This window comes from Triturus cristatus, chromosome 12 (genome assembly GCF_964204655.1).
Source record: "Triturus cristatus chromosome 12, aTriCri1.1, whole genome shotgun sequence".
NCBI classification, from domain to species: Eukaryota; Metazoa; Chordata; class Amphibia; order Caudata; family Salamandridae; genus Triturus; species Triturus cristatus.
Genome location: NC_140595.1, coordinates 233,377,051 through 233,400,209, shown reverse-complemented (window position 1 = coordinate 233,400,209; position 23,159 = coordinate 233,377,051). Strand labels below are relative to the sequence as shown.

The 23,159-nt window shown below is 44.8% G+C and overlaps 1 protein-coding gene across 1 annotated transcript in view; it reads right to left on the bottom strand.

Annotated features, from left to right (window-relative positions):
- Positions 1-23,159, bottom strand: part of LOC146775775 (uncharacterized) — a 314,322-nt gene that overhangs the window by 174,049 nt on the left and 117,114 nt on the right. The window contains exon 4 of the mRNA XM_085636909.1: positions 13,503-13,616. Within this exon, the coding sequence (XP_085493035.1) occupies positions 13,503-13,616 (114 nt within the window). The remainder of the gene's footprint in view (positions 1-13,502; positions 13,617-23,159) is intronic.

Genomic DNA, 23,159 nt, shown 5'->3' with positions numbered 1-23,159 from the left:
AGCATGATTTCGGCTTCTTTCTGGCAAATGGGCCACTGAATACTACACCAACAGAGCACTGTGTCAGGCCCGGCGGGACAACTGAGGGCCCAGGGCCGCTGCGGTGTCTGCCTTGGGCAGAGTTGCTGCTGATTCCTGTGGGTGGGGACCCTCGGTCTGCAGCTGCCGGCGATGTGGCCCCCACGAGAGACCCCACCGATATTCCCCTGAGCTGCAGTCTGCATTTGACCAGGACGTTGCTGCTCCGATACCCGTGGCAGAAGGGGCCGCCATCTTGCAGCGAGGAGAGGCGGCGCGGCTGCTCGGGTGGCGCCGCGGTGGAGATCGAGTCAGTTAGGGAAGGCGCGGTGGCCAAAGTTGCCAGGACGGCACCCTGTGGCGGCCGGCGCGCCTCAGTTGAGGAGCCAGTCATTGCGCTGAGAGAAGGTACAAGGGAGGCCGAGAGGATTAGGACATGCCTGCCGTGTACCCCGTGGCAGGCGCTGGCCTCTCCCCTGTGCCGACTCCAGCAGCGTACACCGCAAGGGAGTCTGACTGGTCTTTCTTGATGCGGGCTTGGCTCCCCAGGCCCCATACCAGCTCAAGCCATTAACGCGATCTGGGGACAAATTCGCCGGAGCCCGGGACACGGAGCAAACCAGGACACAATCCCGCTTTGAGCGCTGAATGAACTGGGTTCTGTCAAGCACGGCTGCCCGCTTCGGAAAGGCCATCATAGCCTTCATCAATACCCGGTCTGCACACACATAAGTGCTTTTTTACAGAAGATCCAATAGCAAGACCGGGTGAATGCGGTTACCTCTGCATTAGCTACCCTACCTGTCTGCTGGCTGTGTCGAGGCCCCCTGACTATCAGCCTGGTGGCTACATCCCCATTGTACATATCACCCCCTTTGCCTGTGAACTGCTTTTGTTACCCTCCGCAACTGGTGCCACGAACAAGTGGAAGTGTCCTTTAATCTCAGGGCAGGGATCTCTGTCACTTTCCAAATTGCCGAGGCTGATCTTACTGGTCGCTCTGTACCCTACACGTCGCGCTGTGCAGAGCCTTGGTGTTACAAACCAGAGAGAGGCAAGAACAACATCTGCCCACAGTCATGGGTAAGACTGATGCTAAACAGTCAAAGTTGTCATTTGAAAATAAGAGACTTACACGGCTGGCGGACTCTGGCACTGAGGGGGAAGGCGTCAACCCCTCTACAGCACCTGCGAACGATAGAGATGAGGATCTCCACGCACTCTTGCTGGAAATGAGGTCCAGCCTAAAGATCATCGACAACAAATTAGACGTACTTACCTCACAACTCGACCAGGTCAGGAAAAGGGTAGATACGCATGAATCAAGGCTGGATCAACTCAAAAATCGCTCCTCAGATGCGCATGACTTCCAGGTAGAGGCCAAAGAGCAGCTATTGCAAATGGACAAAGTCTTAACCCCGATAAGAAATGATGATTTGGAAGCCCAGTCAAGACTAAACAACATTCGTATAACGGGCCTTCCGGAAACGACAGCCATTTCCAAAATGGACACCTACGTGGAGGATCTTCTGTGCAACTTGTTCAGGCCTGACCTATCGCCGGTTTTTATCGTTGAGCGGGCCCATCGAACATTAGGGCCTACACTTCCGGTAGGATCCACTCCTCGACCGATTCTGGCCCGTCTGCTGAATTGCAGAGATCGGGATCTTGTTCTGCGCCTGGCCAGGGAACGTGGGACTATTCAACACAAAAGTAGCACCATTGCATTTTTCCAGGACTTCACACCTACAGTCCAAGCAGTGCAGCGAGAATTTATCCTAGTCAAACGCCTGCTCCTGTCAGCAGAGATCCCGTACAGTTTACTGTACCCAGCTAAATTGAAAGTCACACACAATGGCACTGCCCATTTCTTTACCGACTCTAAGTCAGCTATGAAGTTTGCCAGGCATGTGGGCAGAAGAAAACAAACTGCTAAATCCATAGATAATGGGAGCCCTGCTAATGACCTCAGTGATAATGACTGATTGTTTGCAACAGTTGCTGAGCACTATGTTTTCCACAGCCGACTGTTATTGATTCCGCATAGGTCCGGAGACAGAATATACTTATGCATATGCCAAGGTTCTGAAAACTCTGAGCTCCTGCGAGCACCTCAGTGACAATGACTGAACACTGTGTATAACTGATTGCCAATGCATGTTCAGTCCTGAGAGGCCTTTGAATTTATTATGTCTTGGATTTATGTGGGTGAATAGTACTGATATTTAGATACACTGTTGGTATGATTTGATAATTTCTGGGAATCCTGCCGTTGGTTTCCTGTACTGTTCTCGGCCACCCCGCCTCTTGGCAGGGCTGTTTGCTGGTCCACCCACGCCTTCGGGGAGAGTTTCCAAGTTTTGCTTCCAGCCGTTTATCTGGGGCACACTGATTTGTATTTCACTACGGGGGATGTCTTACTCAACCTGATTGAGGGGTTGGTGTGGGCAGGGGGAGGGAGGGCGTTGATATGTTGGGTAAGTTTGTCAGGACAGCTTTTCATACAGAGCTATATGATGCATTGAATCGCAGTCTTCAGACCAGACTAGCATGGCACTCACAAAGATTAGCTGTTTTAAAGATATTGGCACACGGGGCAAACGGGGCACCCTCTGCATTGATCTTCCCAGAACTAGGTACTACATACACACGCCCCAGATGGAGATGACTGACTACAGGTTCTTATCTTGGAACGTCTAGGGCTTAAACGATCAAAGGCAAACCAGACAAGTACACTCTCTCCTATGCAGACATCGTATTGACATTTGTATGATCCAAGAAGCATACTTGAATAGCACATCTCACCTTACATTGCACAACAACTATTGGGATCATACCTTCTTCTCCATTTATTCTCGTTATGCGAGAGAGGTGGCGATAGCGCTTCGGCAAGGGCCAGCCTGGAAAACTGTAGATCCACAGATAGGCCCTGAAGGCCGCTTTGTGATTTTTTGTGGGGTATTGGGACGGGTGGAGGTGATCCATGAGGCAGTTTATGGACCGAAGGTTGATTGCCCTGAATTCTTTTGTACTTTGTGGGCCAAGATACAAATCAGTGGGTGTGACACCATATGGACACATGGGGTTGCCTGGCCTTTCTATGCAATTCTCTTTCTAAAGTTGGGCACTAGCTACACATGCCTCAGGCAAGGATGACTGAATACAGATTCCTAACTTGGAATGTCTGGGGACTAAATGATCGTCGCAAATTCCGATTAGTCCACTCTTACTTAAGCAGGCATCACATCGACATCTGTATGCTCCAAGAGACACACTTCAACAGCACCTCTTCCCTTAAATTACACATCAAACATTGGGGTCACACCTTATCCTCCATCTACTCTAACTATGCGAAAGGGGTGGCGATAGTGATTCAGCAAGGAATTGACTGGAAGACTATAGACTCGCAGATGGACCATGAAGGTCGATTTGTGATTCTTTGCGGGCTCTTGGGGGAGTGAAGATGATAATTGCAGCAGTATATGGACCCAATGTCGACTGCCCCAAATTCTTTCGTAATGTGTGGGCCAAAATGCAAATTACTGGTTGTGACACCATAATATTGGGAGGCGAATTTATTGTGGTGCTAAATGATACTTTGGATAGAAAGGGCAGCGCTCGCGACCTGCACTCCAACTCTAAGGATGCTCTACACACCATACTAGAGGATAGTGCTCTGATCGACATTTGGAGGCTGAGAAACCTGGGGGTGGCAGAGGGAACTTGCATATCAGCACTTCATGGAGCCTGGTTCAGGTTGGATTACTGGTTGGTTTCCCGGGACATTGCGACATGGACCATAGACATCACACATCTCTCCAGAATACTGTCTGACCATGCCCCGTGTCTCCTACAACTAACATTCCCAAATGCACCGCATAAGATGTTTAGCTGGAGACTAGCCCCTACCGCCCTGCTAGACTATGCCTTCAGGGAGGAGATATACAAAAGTATTTTGACACAAATGCTAGGTCGGTCTCCACGCATGCAACGTTATGGGAGGCATTCAAAGTGGTTATTAGGGGGAAATGAATTTCACGTCAACCCGGGATGCTCAAAGCTATCAGAAGCACATTGAAGGCTCTAGAGACTTGCATCAGGGAACTGGATACAACATACTATGCTAGAGGACCCGGCACTCTTACTGTCAATTAAAGAGTTATTCATTGAATTTGATGAGGAGGCCCGTTGGGAGGTACAAATTCTGGGCAAATATACTCTAGCAAGGCAATACAGGGAGGGAGACAGACCTGGAAAAACCCTAGCTAACATCCTCAAAAAACCACAGACAGTCACTTACATATCTGAGATAGCTGGTGAGGATTTAACAGCAGTCAGAGGTCCTCAGGGAGTCATGGACTGCTTTACCAAATTCTATACTAAACTATACACCGCCACTCATCAGACGGTACAGGAGGAGCTTCAATCATTCCTTGAGTCTATCGAATTTCTGTGGCTCAGGAGGGCTCATAGAGAATACTTAGATGAGCCCTTCACATCCCATGATATTCTGCAGGTAATTAGCAGTCTACCTGCGGACAAGGCTCCAGGATCCGACAGCTTGACAACCTGCTTTTATAAGGCATATGCTGACTTACTGGTACCCCAGCTCCTTCCAGTGTTTGAGGAGGCTAAGACGTCTGGAATACTCCCTCCGTCGATGGGAGAGGCGATAATTCAGACTATACCGAAACCTGGTAAACCAAGTCACGAGATAAGATTCTTTTCCTGATAAATATCGAAGCTAAGATATGTGCCAAATTTATGGCTAACAGACTGCAACCTCTGCTCCCTTAAATTGCGAGACCTGATCAATCCGGGTTTATCCTGTGCAGATCCCACAACCTCCGCACATTTTTTACGGTGCTGCATTATTTGACTCCCAAAGTGAAGGCACTAGTGGCATTCCTTGATGCGACTAAAGCATTTGACTCGCTGGAGTGGCCATACCTTTTCACTATCCTAGAAAGAATGGGCATAAGTCCGACCTTTATAGCATTAATAAAGCTGCTTTACACAGCCTCCTCAACTGGACTGTTCATGAATGGACTCATATCAGACCCTTTTTATATATCCCGTGGCACTCGTCAGGGCTGCCCCATTTCCCCTCTCCTCTTTGCTATTGAGATGGAGCCAATAGCTGCTTGGTTACACCAACATCATGCAGCAAGGTGACTGGGATTTAGTACTAGAGGACTTCTTATTTCTTTATACGCGGATGATATGACACTGTACATTTCAGACCCTGAAACTAATCTAAATCCGTTGCTTAGGGAGCTGACCTAATTTGGCATTGATCAGGAAATTTGGAACTTAAACTATGGGCGCGGGATCTCCTGGCTGGAAGAAAAGGCAAAGCTGTGGTCTCGGTTACCACTATCCCTTGCTAGTAGGATAGTCGTAGCCAAAATGGTTGTTTTGCCTAAATTTGTATATCTTTTTGTGAATATCCCAATTCCGCTCACCCGGTCCTTCTTTAACACTATCCGCTGATCTCGATGGTATGGGCCGAGAGGCAGGCGTGCTTCTCCTGGGAGCTGCCTACACTCTTCATCGTGCAGGGAGGACTGGGAGCCCCGGATATCTCCATGCAAACTGATCACATGATTGTATAATTCCATGCAATCCACCGCACCAGTGATTCTGTCTAGTGCCCAGCACAGTTGGAATTTAGATCTAGACAACTTGATCATGGACGAAATCTGGACCTTCTGCTGTAACCAACTCCTAATGCTCTCACCAAACTCCAAGCTGAAACTGATTAATTTAAAATTTTTACATAGGTTTCATAGGAGCCCCTCTCAGCTGCATCGCATGGGGATCAGGCCTGATGAGAGCTGCTGGAGATGTGGTTACGTCCCGCTACTTTCCTCCACATGTCCTGGAGCTGCCCACCTGTGGCGGCCTTTTGGGCGGACATATTTAGCAAATTACAGGAGATCCTGAGGATCTCAAGGGAGCCACAACCGCTCATCGGACTGTTGGGATATGTCAAACACACTAAGCCTGAGAATCATAAATTACACACCATGTTACTTCTGCTTGCCAAACAAAGAGTAGCCATACATTGCGGGGATAGATGGGCTCCCACGAGCAAAGCATTGATAAAAGATGTTACTTTTAGCCATACTCAACTGAGTACCTTTTGGGAGCTAATGCAAATGGCCTCTCGCCCCAACAAAATATGGGGCCCCTTTCTGGATTGGCTGGAAGCAATACAAGCTGGTAGCGCACCCTCCTCTACCCCTGCAGACACTTGGGGTTTACACTAGCAAGGACTGTACAGGTGTGGATGGAGTAGTAGGTGGATACCTTGGAGGGCTATGCCGACCAGATACCTATGAAATGCCCGTCAGTGGGATCCTGTATGAAAATATTCCATGTGCCATAGTGATGCGATGCACCTGTGACCCAGTTCGTGCCTAAGGTTGTAATTTGACTCTGAATGAGAATGTATTGCTTCCTGACTGTTTTGTTATGTTTTGCGGTTAGGCATTCAAACTGTATACTTATCAAACGATATTGATTATATTATGACTTGAAATGCGTCCTGTTGCTTTTCTTGTTTGAAAATGCCAATAAACAAATAAAAAAAAAACATTAAAAAAACCTGATCATTTAAGTCTTGAAGATTCACACACATACGAATAGATGCATTAGCTTTACGAGCCAAAACAATTGAAGCTACCCAGTCAGAACTCTCTATGGATTCTATGATACCCAAACCACATAGTTCATCCAATTCCTTCTTCAGTTCTCGTCATAAGGTTAAAGGCACTCTCCGAACTTTATGCACTTCTGGATGTGGTCAATCCATTATTCTCACTTTATACATAGCCCTTGAATAAACCTACATTTTCTTGGAAATGTAGAAGCTACTTAATGGGGCAGGTGCACTGATGGCAAGATGATAAAAGAATTATATTGTAAGCCAACATATCTATTTCAAACTTCTAATGAAGATCACACACTTGCAAATATGATTTTAAAGACGCCACAATGTTAATGGGTGTAAACTGAGCGTCAGTGGAAAAAAGCCAGGGCAACAGGTCAGCGATCAGCAGGAACAGGAAAGGCATCATGACTGAAGCGAGAGGTCGGTGGCATAAAAGATAAGGTAAAAACAAGGCAGCAATTGCATCCGAGAGATGGTTGTGTATCAGGTGCAGGAATGCAGCTGAGGTGATCGGCTAATTGCATAACAGAGTGCAAGGGCTGGTCATGGACGACTGAGGCTGATGCATATAGGACAGGACAGAGCACGTCTAAAAGTGGCTATTTCAGCAGTGTAATGATGGCATCAGTAAGTGGATGTTCATGAAACACGTAGCTGGCAATGAGGTGGAGCTGAGAGGGCAAGCAGGATAAAGGGAGAGGGAAAGGACACTGCAGCTGTTTAGTGGTGAAAGAACCAGCAGGCAAGACGGACACGAGACGGAGGCCTGGCTGGACATGGCCCTGTGGGTAACAGGAGAGACTTGCAGATTTTTTTTAGGGATGGATTGAGGTACAAGCAGTGTGGTATTGCACAAGGGCACAGCAGTAGGGATGAAATGGGAAACCTTGGGGAAAGGGGAAAAGCAGTGTTAATAGAAAAAATACAAGAGGGTCTAAGAGAAATGAGGCTAACAAGAAATATAAAGCCACCCAAATAATGGACTATAAGGAACATAATTACAGGGTGTCTGAAAATCCTGGGACAGAGGGAAAGTAGGCAATCGGACCATGAGCTAAATGGTAAAAACAGAAGTTTTGCTTGTGTCCTTGGAATACTGGGTTAAAAAGGGTAAAGGTGAAATCAGTAAATTTGCTAAATGGCTTAGTGGGTTAAGGCTTGCTGTTGAAAACTGGTACAATCTGAAGATCACAAGTTCCAGATCCTGGCAACACAGATTCCACTGTTCATCTTTGCGAGGTCGATGAATGGAGTACTCAAATTGAACAGTAGTAACATCTAGTTTTGAAAGCACTATAAATAGAAGTGTGGGATGAACGTTATATTAAAAATGCTATTGGTTGTTGATGGATTGATGAAAAAAGAGGTCTGGTATAGGGCGATGGTAGAGTGTTATCAGATAAAATAGGAAATTTCTGTTAAGGGAAAACAGCACTGTCAAAGACAGGCAAAAATACCTGAGAAGGGATGTCAATTAAGCTCTTTGAGGTCACGGATAACTTGTTTGCAGTGCTCTACAAAACACCCTAAATAAAAATAAATACTGAGGGCAGGTGATTGTGCCATGGGAAAAAGAACAATAACTGAACCTGTAGTAAGATTGGACATCTATTTTTCTCCCTGAATATTTTATGAGCACAAGACAAGAGGTATTAAGGGAAGTAATATCATAAGAAATACAGATACCATTGTCTTTAAAAAACGGTTGACAAGAATTGATCAGGGGGCAGCCCTTAGATCCATTCTTTTCCAGGAAACATACAGTGCACTATGCCTTATTACGAAATATTATCACATGGACAATTGACTAAAACTCTCAACCAATCATAGCAGTGGAAAAACGTTACTTGGGGTATACCATATTTAATCTAAAGCTTGATAATATACATCTTTGTTGACTACTAGTGATCAAGGCTAGATACGACTAAAAGCCCGCTTGTACTGAAAGGGTCGAGCATGCCAAGTAACTCATTTTATGTCTGGCTAAAGACTGTGTCTCCACTTTGAAATACTGAAGGCACGGGTGCCTGAGTTCTACCTCACTAAACTGAGGCAAGGATTCCAGGCTATCGAAAAATTGCGGTCTTTCGAGCTTATCAGACACGATCTTAATATTCCTCAGCCAAGATAGATGGCCGGCCCAGTCAAGTCATGTTTCTTCAGCTATGGCTCTGATTTTATTGAAATGCTTGCCACAAAAGAAAGGGTTGTAGCCTTATGAGATCTACAACATGGGTCATCCCCAATTAAGTGTAGCATTTAGTGGACATGCAACTGGTAGGAACTGATGGAAATCTTCTTCGCTATGCATTGTCTGACATCTGCAGCTTGTTCACATTAACATGTTGCATATCCACACTATATAAATTGCTACGGAAATACACTTAGCTCAGTATATTGTACAAAGTTCCTTCCTATGTTCAAGCCCAAGCTAGAAGAAAAGGCAAAGAGTGCAGATGTAGCCTTTGTAAATTTTTCAATTAATTAATTGAGCTATTGTTTCAATGTACTGGCTCAGTTAAATATTATTGGCAGGTAAAAAAAATTAGTTTGTCTGATTTAACTGAAAATCACTGCCACTAAAGCGGTGAGCTGCACATGTAGTGGCCTGGCAAATAATGACAAGTGACTTACACAAATTAACCTGAGTCCAGATCTCCCAAATAAGTAACAAAATATGTGTTGAATAGTCTCGGGCTTTGGGAGTGCGGGTCATAAGGACAGAATCATCTGCATATATAATGGCGGGGATGGGCTGATGGCCAATCTGGGGTATGCCTTCACAAACACCTTTTGTAAGTTGTTGCTACCAATGCCTCATGCCCTGACTATTTGGAATGTCGAAATATTCCTTGTCAATACTGAAACTCACCCTGGCAGATGACCCAGAGTAGATGTCCTTAGTTTTGTTCAAGATTGAAACGCCCACTCCCATATCCTCCATCTAGTGCCACATGTGAAACGCAGTGAAAAGTACTCAGTAGGCCCATAAATGTTAAATAAATTGGCCCTTTTTTGTTACCCTGTACTTACTGATCCTCAATGCCTCTCCAGAATCAATATTGGATGTCTGCCAAAATATGACGTTTCTCTGCGCCCACCCCTCTAAGCTGCCTAGATTCTCCTCTAAACCTTGACCGTAGCAGCTAGGGTCACTGTGGTTACCTTTATTTTGTATGATTAATAACTCAGACCTGGTGTCCAAGTTTCCTGGTTCACAAATGGTCTCAAAAGCATTAAAGAGGACCCCAGAGCTCAACACTGACCTTGAAGAGATTTGACAGAAACCCATCCTGGAGCCTTAGCACTGGGATGTTTAACAATTGCATCAGCCACAAGACTCTACGATCTAACCGGCATTAAGAGGGGGTAAGAACAACAATGCTGATTTCCCCGATTACCAAACCTCATGTTTTTCGAAAGCCACATTCAACACAGCATGAGCCTTAGTACAAGTATCATCAAACCAACCTCTAGGCTGTATGCCCCTCCCAGTGGGAAACCTCGAAGGTTCTTCCTTTTCATATCTTGATATTTTAACAAATGTTAATTTAATACCCCTTTCTTTAGCATTCTCATCTAAACAGATATCAATATTGCATTTGTTGGCCCGAACTAATTAACAGAGAAACATTTCTGGGCTATCCCTGTCCTACATAATGATTGAGTCATTATTACTAATCAACTTGAGCTTATTGATGACTTATTGGTGCATAATCTGTGCCCCCCCCCGTAAAATAGGATTTAACTCTACACTTTGTGAGAGCTGGTCACTTAAACATTTTCCATGGATGTTAATGTTCTGGCCATAATAACTTAAATTGTCTGACACCAAAATTAAATCTATAGTGCTCCCCCCCCCTCTTCCTTTGTAGGTTTTGGTAAATGGGACTATAGGTCCACTCACTTCATTAGCATATAAAATATTGTGCTTGACTAAAAACTGTTTAATCATGCTTCAATAGCCCTCAATTATAACACAACGTTGCCCATTATTCTGTGCATCTCAAAACTCACATATTTCTTTAGCTGGAAATTGTCATAAATGTGTGTTAAGATCTCCTCTCCAAAGCAGCTTAAATTCATGGTCCTCCTTGTGTTGTAATGAATGTATATCTTTATTCAGGCTATATAAAACATCGTTTCTCTGAGCTAAAATCATTATTATGAACAATGGCAAACACAACGCAGGTGCCCCTAGCATTCTCTAAACCCAATATTTGATGATAGGGGTCACCAACCAGGTATTTGTAAACATGCCCCTGTACCAGGGTAGATATATGAAGCAACAGCCCTCTTTTGGCTCAGCCTGAATTTGAAGTACTGCAGGCAAATGAAAAGTAATATATACCCATTAAAATGAGAGGGTTTTATGACCCACCTCTTCTGAAATCAGAGGTTCACATACCCTGTAAATAAATTTCACCAGTGTTCACTAGTAATTTTATTTTTCAAGCGCTCCGCATTGCAGTAAAGAAAACCCAACTTGGCCTGAAAATTGCCAGTGGGGTTCCCGCCACTATCTTACAGATTGTGTCAATCCCTTCTATAAAAACAAGCCACTGGGGTAGACATATTATGATTGACTAAGGATGCCCTCCTTGGTGCAATGGTACTTCTCTCTAGCACTGAGATTAATAGTGGAGACATGTCGGGGACCATCCCACAAGCCAAACCCAGTCCCGGCACTGCATTCACGTTGCGGGTGTCAATTGTGTCATAGGCCGAAAAAGTCATTCTGGGCAATCAGACGCACACTTAGACAAGAAAAGCAATTTGCTGCGTGAAAGAAGGATTGATCCCCTTGTAATTTGGAATGCAATCCTGAGATTTGGAAAGGAAGCACAATGGGACCACAGTGATCTCCGAGGGTATTACGACTAAAGAATTTAGCCTTCTTAAGACCAACACTACCAAATTAACAGATCTAAAGTGTCAACCTACACAGTCCCCCAGACACGATTTTTCCTTATTCCACACCCAGTCAACACGCTGCACCATTAGAATGTCATTATATAGATCACTAGAATGCCCCACCTTTTGCCCCAGCCAGTGCAAAGCCTTGTTCTTGAGGTCAGTCCAGTTCCCTCTATAACCTTGGACAAGAAGCGTGACTCTCCTTAGGGCTAGTACATAGGAAGTAGCCATGGAAGGAAGATCCAAGTGGTTCAAGTGACTTCTATTTGAAGTCACAGATACACCAGAGTCAATTGAGATTGGCCTTGGATAAGACACTTCCTTAAAGTTGTTTCTCTGCTCTTCTTCCCCCCCCCCAAGCCCCCCCCCCCCCCACGGCTCATTCTCCCGAACTGAGACCGAAAGGTCCTGAGCTACCAACCTAGATGATATATTCTTTTGAGTGCCTTTCTGCCAACAAGATGTATCCCTAGTAACAGACCCCAAGTTTGCATTAAGGGGGGGCAAGAGGCACCTGCTGCAGATTTTTAACAGCACCTAAACAGGATGTAACTTGGGTTTATAAAGCAGTCGGGCAAATACTTAATTTGTCTATAAGTTATCTTAGCCATGCTTCTAGAGCCTCAAGCATTGCTTCCAGATGCCCCTTTTGCAGGGCCAATAAGTCAGCATTCAAAATGGTACCTGCTCTCTCCCTTTCATTCAAACCTTGGGTCTAGTCAATGGAAGTAATAGTATGGGGTCAAGGGGCCCTTAATGCTGCCAGTCTTTAGTTTCTTAAAGGGGATTGGGTTGCCAGACAGAGCAGGTGATGGCTGCGATTGAGAGAGGCTTGCTGATAACGCATGAAATCCCTCTTTCATGTCTTTAATGCCCTCCCCAATTGGCCTTCGGACCATTAGAGGTAGCAGACAAAACTTCTGCATCCTGGAACACAGTATTAACATTAGTGTCATGGCCGGTGGCTTCGGTTCTTGCCTCCCTGTTGCTGATCTGTTTATTTAACACCTCCATCGCTCCAGATAAAAGTTATGCTAAAGTGTTAGTCTTAGAACCTGATTTTTCAGTGGCGGGGGTTGTCAGTTTCCCTTAGCCCATTTTTCTTAAAGTACCAGAGTAAAGTGCGAAGAGTACTGGACAAGCCCAACATCCTCTGGGCTCTAACAGGCACAAACAGGTCCACTCTTGGCCCAGTCTTCGCCTGGGCACATCCTGTGAGCACCTTGCCCCCTTCACCTGACAGCAGGAACTTCTGGGATTCGGAGTCCAGCAGCCCACTCAGCACCAACAGCGCAGGAGGAGTGAATGGTGCTCTATGTAGCGTATTGGTGCCACACCTCCTACACCTGATAGGAAGGAATTGCGGCCTTAGGAGTCCAGCAGCCAACACAGCAGGAGTAAAAATGGGGCACTATGTAGTGCGTTGGTGCAACTTCTCCTCCATCTGACAGGAGGGAATTCTGGCCTTCTGAGTACAGCAGCACACACAGCACATCCAGCATCCGGTGTACTATAGTCTGATAATTCAAAGAAGATGAAACTTTCTAACTCAATACATTCAGTATTCCTGCAAAGTAGGACACAAACTCAGACCTGGCTACACCAGTCTGATAACAATACCCAAATAAAAAGGAAAGCAGCACAGGTGAAAAAGAGTGAGAGCTCGGGGAGCACGTTTGTGGAATTCCTTGTTTATATTTTTTCAAGTCCTTCTCTATACACCTCCTATAAAATACAAAACTATCATAAGACACCCATAGCCTGTAAGCAGAATTCACTTTTCATTGGTACAGGACCCCACACCCTGCATTTGTCAACAAGCTCCCTGACTTGTCTAGCTTGAAGGTGAAATCCTGACTGTGGCAACATAAATAAACTAAATCTTTCTCACCTGTGTTAAAACCGTCATTTATTTCTATTTCTTGGCTGTCCAGAAGATTCATTTGATATTGATGTCCCTCTCTATTAAGCCTGGACAGCACTTCAGGATGAGCAATCCTATCACCTGTTGAAAAAGCAGACAGAAATTCACAATTCACAGAATGGCATGACATTATTTTGCATTTACCTTCAGTCTAGAACCCCGCCTTTAACTTCCAATTTAATACAACACATCTTCTCTTTCAATATCTTTGTGGTATGCAATGCTTAAAATATAAAATTCATAAGAATGACTGTATACTACAGCAATATTTAGTGATACAGTAAGCACAACTAAGTACCTTGGACCCATGCTGTTCTTCTGTGAAAGATATGCAGCATCTTGGCTGCTCCTTCAGGATCTACATAAAAGATAGCTAGATGCTGGCCAAGCTTAGATATTCAATTGAAGCAGGGTTTGTTAAATCACTGATTCAGGACACCCTTGTGGTAGACTAACGTTGTGTCTCCCAGCAGAGCACAATCAATCACTTTGAAATCATAACTTAGATATGTTGAAAATAAAGACAATCGGCTCACACCACTATAGGCTTAGGAGCACTTCATGGAAATAAAAGAAAAATATAACATTCTTGAATTAAACGATTTTGGTATAATATTTTTAGTACAATAGAGAAGAAACCTTATTTTGTTTAAATAGTCTTTCTTCTAAGTGCATTTGTGTACAATGTTGGCCATCTTTCCCAAATGCATATCTTCAGCTCTTGCTACCTGTTACTCCTCTTTATTTCTGTTACTACATCTTTTGTTTTTCCCATTAATTCATGCTGTCCTTCCTTTCTGGTCTCTTTCCACTTCAAAAAGGGTGCAAATCTCTAACTCTCAAATCCTATTCGTTGTGGAATACCTCTTTATTCCAATTCGAGTCATAACATTTATTCGGTTAGTTCAAAACAGCCATACAAATGCTAAAATATGTGAACCATTTGGACAATTAAAACAATTTACTAAAGGAAGAGTCATCATCATCATCATCAAGTCTTTATTATCGATTATATTCATCATAAAAGACAATACAATAAAAAGGAATGTTCCATACAATAAAAAAGGAAGACATTTCAATGATAAAAACTAAACAAAAGCAGTGAAAGATACAGTGCTGGGTACCAATTCTGTCCTGTTTCTAATAATCCAGGCCCAACCCAGAAATTTGGCCACAGCAATTACAATACAATTACTAGTGTCGGATCTTAATATTCTTAACGCCACAAGCCCCACTCTGGTACCCAAATTTCGACATATGGGTTTGAGCCATTTTGTTCAGGGGGCTGCGTAGGCCGGGCAAACAAAAAATATGTGACCAACAGATTCAACACAATCTGAGCACCAGCGGCAGGAATCGCTCACCTCTCCCTTCCAACTTTTGGTGAACAGTTTAGTAGGTAGGGTACCAACCCTAAATTGATTGTAAAGTTTCCTGTCGCTGGGCCTACAAATGGTGTCCCAATAATCTTCCAAATATGGGACATCTTTTTGCTCAAGAAACCTGCCCGTCAATGATTCTGCTGATATATGCGAAAACTGCTTCTGTTGGACCAGGGACCAGTAAAGACCTTTAAATAGTTGTTTAGATGGGAAGGGGCTATTAGCGGGGTCGGACCATAAGTTTCCCAATCCCATAGATTCTAGTAACGAACCAACTTGTTTAAACCAAACTATATTGCCAGAACCCAATATGGAACGAACATCCAAAAATGCCTTCGCATATGGGGCTAGTTCCGGAGTGGTCCATAGTCTTCTCCAGAAGGCCAAAGGTTTAAACCGGGCAACATCGTCAAAAGAGCGACATCCAAGATCCAATAAAAGTGGTTTCATTGGGCTTGAGATGGGAAGGCCAGTGAGATTCCTCAGGAATTTGTTTTGCGCCTTGACCAAAAGCGAAAGATCCGCAAAACCCCAGAGTTCTGCACCATAGATAATCACAGAGCTGATCCTGAAGTTATAAATCTTAATGGCGGGGCCTCTCCTTTTTATCTGGGACTGTTTTAGCTCTTTTACCAAACACCCGGAAAGCTGGGCAAATTTGAGAGATAGAATATCAATTTGCGGTTTCCAGCTCAGTTTATTCTCAAGAGCGACCCCCAGATAGGTCATAACGTTTGTACATTCGAGTGTTTCTTGGTTCATTGTAACATGACCCGCCAAGCTTCTTCCTTTATTAAAAACCATATACTTGGTTTTGGAGACATTAACTTGCAGGTCATGGTCGAGGCAGAATTTATCAAATTCATTCAGGGCCCTCTGTAACCCCATCTGGGTCTGTGACAGTAGGAGGGTGTCATCAGCAAACATGAGCAGTGGGATCTTAGTTCCACCCAAAGAGGGGGCGTCAGTTGAAATAGATAAAAAATACTGCACAACTCTATTAATGAATAACAAAAAGAGAGTTGGCGCTAGGACGCACCCTTGCCTGACACCCCTATTTACTTTAAATTGGTCAGAGACATGTCCTTGTTTCCCCCAACGAACTTGAGCAAAATTATCTTCGTGAAGCCTAATGACGATGTTCAAAAGTTCAATTGGCATCCCTAAGCCAGCTAACACCTCCCATAATTTGGTCCTTGGAACTAGGTCAAAGGCTGATCGAAGGTCAACGAAAGCGGCGTGTAAAGTCCCGCCGCAGAGGTAAACCGTTTTCCAAACGATCAGTTGAAACCTAAAGACCTGGTCAATGGTACTAACGCTTGGTCTGAACCCGGCCTGCAACGGTGAAATAATGTCCTCCTGCTCAATCCAAGACTGGATTCTTGCCAAAATCATCCTAGCAATGATTTTTTGAATCGAGTCAATTAAGCTGATCGGGCGATAATTCCCAAGGCACGAGCGATCACCCTTCTTAAAGATGGGCAATATCTCGGCACCTTTCCATGATTCGGGAATAGCCGCCCCCTTAGCTAGAGCAGTAGCCAAGAATGCTATATATGGCACCCAGTTGCTAAAATCTGATTTAAAAAGGTCCGCCGGGACACAATCGATGCCCGGGGCCTTACCACTGGGGATCTTGCTTAAAGCCATCTCGACTTCTTTACAGTCAAACGAGAAATTTTGAAGGAAGGACATATCTCGGGGGATTAATGAATTAGTCTCAACAGCCGAGTTGGTGTCGGAAAACTGCGACTCAAAATGCAACACCCAGATTTCCGGGGGGACATGATTTGAGGGGATCTGCGAGCTCATAGAGTTGCCCCACTTCACAATATGCCAGAACTTGGTCAGATTTTTTTCCTTACTGGCGACCAGAAGATCACGCCAGTGTTCGTTGTCCCAGTCTTGTTTTGCCAACACTTTGGCCTTCCTGTAATTACTCCTGGTGGAACGGATATTATCCAAATTTTTGGATTTAATAGCAATTTTTAATTTGCCATAAAATTCACGGCACACTTTATTATACCAGTGACTACGCTTGGGTAGGGTAGGTTTTTGTACCTTACCCGGTTTAGAAAAAAGAGCCTTGAGACCCAAAAACAAATTTTCGTGGATACGCATGGTCTCCCCAATGACAGCTTCGTGGGTTTGGAGGGTGGAAAAAGCTTCCAGCGCGCCTGAGACTTTCGAGCTAATTTCAGAGAGTACAGCGCTATCAATGGCAACCCTATCCCAACAAACTCTCCGAAGATTGTTAGTTAGGAGGGCGTCTGCAGTAACAGACTTGGTAGGATCGTTTCTGCTAACTGCACTAAGCAAGAGGCTCAGTACTAGGGGATTGTGGTCACTCTCGGGGCGATCCAAAACCACCATGTCGTTTAGGGTGGACCAAAACTCCACTTTAACAAGGGCGTAGTCAATTCTGCTACGCCGACGACCATCGGCAAAAGTGTCGCAGCCATTTTTATCGGAGTTGGTCCGCCCATTAGCTGCCCTAAAGCCCCGCCCCATACACAGACTCATCCACTGAATGGCGGATTCTGTCCACTTCTTGATTGGTGGAAGGTCAAGGGGGGGCGGATATTCCAGTTAACATCCACTTCCATGGTGAGCGAATCCCAGGCTGTGTTCAGAGGTTCAAAACAACAGTTCAAATCCCCCGCAGTTATCACATTAATATTGGGGTTAGCTGCTTCCAGGAACCCATCTAATTTTAGGAAGGTGTTGGAACCTCTCCCGCCTGGTAGGCCCCTGTTGTAGACATTTATAATCATGATATCAGGGTCATCATTATAAAGTAACAAAATTATCAAAAGGTCTGGACTATCAATAACCAGTTCGGAAAGACTGTACTTGAGGGATTGCCTGACCCAGATACAGAGACCACCCGAGGCACGACCCCTAGTCCCGCTTAGGGCCCCTTTATAAAAGTTAATGAAGCCAGGGAAATATACTGGGTCCACTGTCCAAGTTTCCAGGAACACCAGTATATCATAATTTTCTACCCATGTGCACCACTCTTCTATTACAATTTTACTCCTTAGGCCAGCAATGTTCCACGAAACCAGAGTAAGGAGAGGGGGTTTGTCAATAACAACTGATATTTGGGCCTGGAACGAAACCAAAAGAGCAGGCTGAATCACAGATATGCCTGCAAAGATTTTAATCTGTCACTGCCAGGCATGCAAGAATGTAGTGCCAACTCTCGATGTGTAGGTAGGGGGCTTACAAAATTTATACCCTGAGAGTTTACGGGACAATCCAGGACTAACAGAGGGGTGTCAAGAATGTCAGGGAGCATATGGGGGCAGTGCATGCAGTATTAAGACACTTGCCTTCATTGCACATGGGCCTCTCCGTGGAACTGCTACTAGTTACATTCCCCGGGCAAACAAAGCTACCAGGGCCAATTACAAAACCACTCACACAGCCCTGATTAGGATTGGTATTAGTTAGTCAGTCTACCCCTTCCATGTTATTCAACGGGGCAAAGTGATTGAACAATGGTAAATTGAAGTCCATTCTGGGTGGACAGCGATGGCCTCTATTAACCTTTTCCCATCCAGCTGGTGGGTTATAGCGCATTTCACAAGGGGCAAAGGGAAAGAAAAAACTCAGATCCACGGTAAGTATGCCACTAGAGCTCATGTTATTAGAATTACGGCAAATATGCCTCACAACTCTAGGGTCCCTGAAATTTATGACTATGCAGTCACCCTCTACATTCTTGGGTTTGAGGCCTAGCCAACTCACCCTTCGTACGAACAAAATTTCAGCACGAAGGCCAGGAGGCAGAGGCCTGTTACCGTTAAGCCAATGAATCACCTTGTTCTTGAGCTCACTATGGGATTCTATCTTGCTCTGAGAAATCTCTGGAACACCAGCCAAAATAACGGTATAGGGCAGTGACTCGGTTGGGAGATTGATACAGGGGCGTTTAAAAAACAAACCATCACGCTTGGACTCAGATTGCCCTACAATATTATTGACCACATTATTAGGAACTTTTATGGCCAACTGGTTGGTCCTGCGATCACCAAGAGAGGAATGGACAGCTACCCCTACAGGGTCCAGAGTAGGTATGTTAACGGGGGTTCTTTGTGCAGGGGGATTGGGAGGATTACTAACCATAATGGAGGAATCAGTGCCAGTTGAAATAGTTTTAGCATTAACGGCCAAGCCTGTTGATGGTGAAATGTTAGGGGTTGGCAAAATTACTGAAGTTTTATCCAAAAGAGTCTTGTTTACAATCACATGTGTTTCCAGTTTCTCAATGGAGACCAGAAGTTGCTTGAGTCTCTCGTAAATCGGTAATAAGAGAGATTTTAGCATTTGTTCAATGGACTCCAGAATACCGTTGGATGGTAAATTATCACCAGGCTGGCAGGAAGGAATATTATTATGCACAGGACTGGGAATGGTTTGGGGAATACTACAGGATAACGATTGGTCGAACGTTTTAGGTGGAATAGCTGCTTTAGGAATTTTAGGCACTTTAGCACGTCTACCCTTAGTAAGCACACCCGCACGTTTTCTTTTCCCTTTGGTGGGCTGGGGGATACTTCCATTAACCACATTGACATAGGAAGGTGGTGCAATGGGAAGCGAGGGAAGATTAAGGCAAGGTTGTACAACAGAAGGTCTTGGCTCTAGAATAGATATACTGTCGGGGGTAGTATCCAAAGCACTAAGATTTATCGTATCCAACCCCCCAGACGCTGTGCTGTGTACCAAAGCTTTTTCTAGTGTAGACGGCCTGGGCTCTGGGGAAGGAACGGTCATTATTTTACCAAGAGACGATCTCTTGGCTGTTTGATCCAGGGACAATCTTTTTTCCGTTAGGATAATTTCGTGTTCAAGGACACGCACTGCTCTAGTAATGAAATTATCAAGAGTCCCAGTAACGGTGCCCCCAATACAGTCCTGAGCAATCTTCCTTCCTGACCTTAGTGAAGTCATCATCAATCGAAGCTTGAACTAAGGCAGTGGAAGCAATAGCGACAATAAAATGAAATGACCGGGGCCCCTAACCACACAACACGATACAGAAACTAACTCACAGTTAACATTGACACTGTGCTAAAAACAATAAAGCACTGACGACTAAGCATCGAGTGGACAAATAAGGCACAATGGAATATCAATGAAGACAAGCTCTGGGGAGTGAATCTGGAATAACAGAAGTTAGAGCGGGGGCCCGGCCCGGCCACTACTGGCCACGAACGGCCACAAACGGGCCCGTACCTTTGCCCGGCCATCGCCCCGGACTGCGCCCCGCACGCGTCCCGCTACGCGAAGGTGTGCGTGACTTATATGGACGTATGGAGAAGGCGGAGCTGGGAAGAGGACCCAGGTGCGGCGAGCAATGGTCCGGCAAAGCACACTGGTCCTCGCAGTCCCAACAGCGATTGCACCCCCGTAACAAAGTCGCGCCTTCAAATATGGTGAATCAGCTCCTCCAAGGCAGTTGCAGGATAAGAAAGTTTAAAAAAACAATGTCCTCGCCTGCGAGCGGCTCCCGCGAAGCGGGGGCCGCGAGGCGTTATGTAGCCGGGAGAGGCGGAGCCGGGAAGAGGACCCAGGTGCGGCGAGCAATGGTTCGGCAAAGCACACTGGTCCTCGCAGTCCCAACAGCGATTGCACCCCCGTAACAAAGTCGCGCCTTCAAATATGGTCAATCAGCTCCTCCAAGGCAGTTGCAGGATAAGAAAGTTTAAAAAACCAATGTCCTCGCCTGCGAGCGTCTCCCGCGAAGCGGGGGCCGCGAGGCGTTATGTAGCCGGGAGAGGCGGAGCCGGGAAGAGGACCCAGGTGCGGCGAGCAATGGTCCGGCAAAGCACACTGGTCCTCGCAGTCCCAACAGCGATTGCACCCCCGTAACAAAGTCGCGCCTTCAAATATGGTCAATCAGCTCCTCCAAGGCAGTTGCAGGATAAGAAAGTTTAAAAAACCAATGTCCTCGCCTGAAGGAAGAGTCAATATATGCTAGCCCACATATTTGTGAAACGTTACCTAGGTTTAGACAATCAAGGATGATTGATTTGGTAAAGCTGGTTTCCTCTTCTACCCATCTGGAGAACCATAATAGCAAAGGTATTACCAAAAGTATGTCCTCCAGATACAGTAGGCCAACCTCCTGGTGTTCTATTGCAGTAGAGGGAGGAACAAGAAGGCATAATAATATAACTATTTCACTCCACTTGCAGTTCTGTACTAGGAGCCCACAGGCCAGCCACAATAAGTAGCCACTGCCACCTCTCTAACCTTATATAGAGCCACTATTTCTCTAATGGGTCGGCTACCTAACTTAGATGAGGACCTAAAAATCTCATTTGAATTTCTACTCAATTTGGCTTTAGCATTTAATATCTGTTGTGTGCAAGAACCATTTCCCGTTATTCAAACCCCCCCAAATAACAAAAGGAATTTACAATAGCTATTCAGTGTTATCAATAAAGAAGGTTCTGCATTTTTTATGTTTATGCCCAGAAATCACAGTAAATGTTTATGAGCGGTCGACCCCGGAGCTGAGGAACTGGGTTTGACCTTCGGCAGGGACGCTCAACATCCTGTGATTCTGGACACGCCACTTAATCTCCCCTTGCCTAACATAATAATGAATTTGTCGTCTGTAATGCAGCTGGTACTTACGTAAAGCACTCTGATAACTTAGGGTCTAGTTTGCGCTATATATAACACCAAGAAGATGATTTTTTTTTTCTTTAGAAGACATGAACTCCCCAAAGGCACTTATCAATCTCTGTAAGTCAACCGGGATCCTAGACAGCAAAACAGCGTCGTCCACATATGACAACACTGGTATATAACAACCAGCAGCACAGGGAATATCAGCTTGCAAATACTGCAGAAATATATGCACCCAATTAATGAAAAGATAAAATAGTAAAGGGGCCAAAACACAGCCTTGACGTATATATCTATCAACAAGTCCAAATTGTCACATTGATCAAAGGTTCCTAGGCCCTCTCTGAAACCAAACTGGGCTGGTGATGAAATACAGTATTCTTGTACCTTCTTCCAGCTTCATCAATAGGATTCTATTCATCACTTTGCCCAAGAGATCCAGGATCGAAATAGGACGATAGTTTTAGGGTCTGATTTGTCACCCTTTTTGAAGATTGGTGCAATAATGGAAGTAGCCCAGAAGGCTGGGATCATATCAACAGCAGCTATGTTGAACTTTGTAAGAATAGGCCTCCATAATTCAATAAGAGATTTAAAAGTATCTACTGGCCCCCCTCAAGTCCAGGGGCCCGCCCTGCAGCACTAGAATGCAAAGTCAAGAGAACCTCGTCAATAGTAATATCCAGTGGAAGGGGTTTCCATCTCTGCATCACCTCACGACCTTCTGCACCATTATCACAATTATTCTGTTTAAAATTTTCAGAAAAGTATGCAACACAAGCCGCACAAGAAATGATGGTACAGTACTCAGGGATAGGGATAGTGGCATTAAAAACAAGCATTTGCAATGCAATAGGTCTCGCATTTGCGAGAGTTGGGGCTATTGGCATTGTAAATGACAATGCCTTTTATTTATGCGTTTGAAAACCTGCAAGCTGTGCCTAAACAAGCACTTTGTACTTATAGTCCTTGCTTATGAGAAGCAAGGCTGGCAGTCTCCTTTACTACAAGCCTTGCTTCTCGTAAGCAAGGACTATGCATACAAAGTGCATGTTTATGCGCCGCTTGCAGGTTTTCAAAACAAATGAATAAAAGGCATTGTCATTTACAATGCCAATAGCACCAACTCTCGCAAATGCGAGACCTATTGCATTGCAAATGCTTGTTGTTCCTGTTGATTTCAATGATATTGTTGTCACAAGCATTAGACTGCAACACAAACACATGCAGTCCCCCTCCCTCCCCGCAAAATACCCATACAGTATGTCTTTACAAGTTCAACACTGCTCTGATTTGCAAATGTGGGCCACTTTTTCCAATCTCTCTTGCACGCTAATCCGGGCCACTTTTATTTTGGTGTACCGGTCAAATTTTTGTCCCAGTTCGACCCTGCTTGTTACTATTTACCAATCACGTATTCTCATTATTCATATACAAGATGATATATATTTGAATAATTGTATGTTTCCCTCATGGTGATTTATATGTTTATGATGGAGTGGTTGTTTGTATATGTATTTTTGAGGTTTTTTTTTATGGTTTAATGTTCACCAAATCAAACGAACATATATATACTTAGGTGACGCAAGGAAAAGGC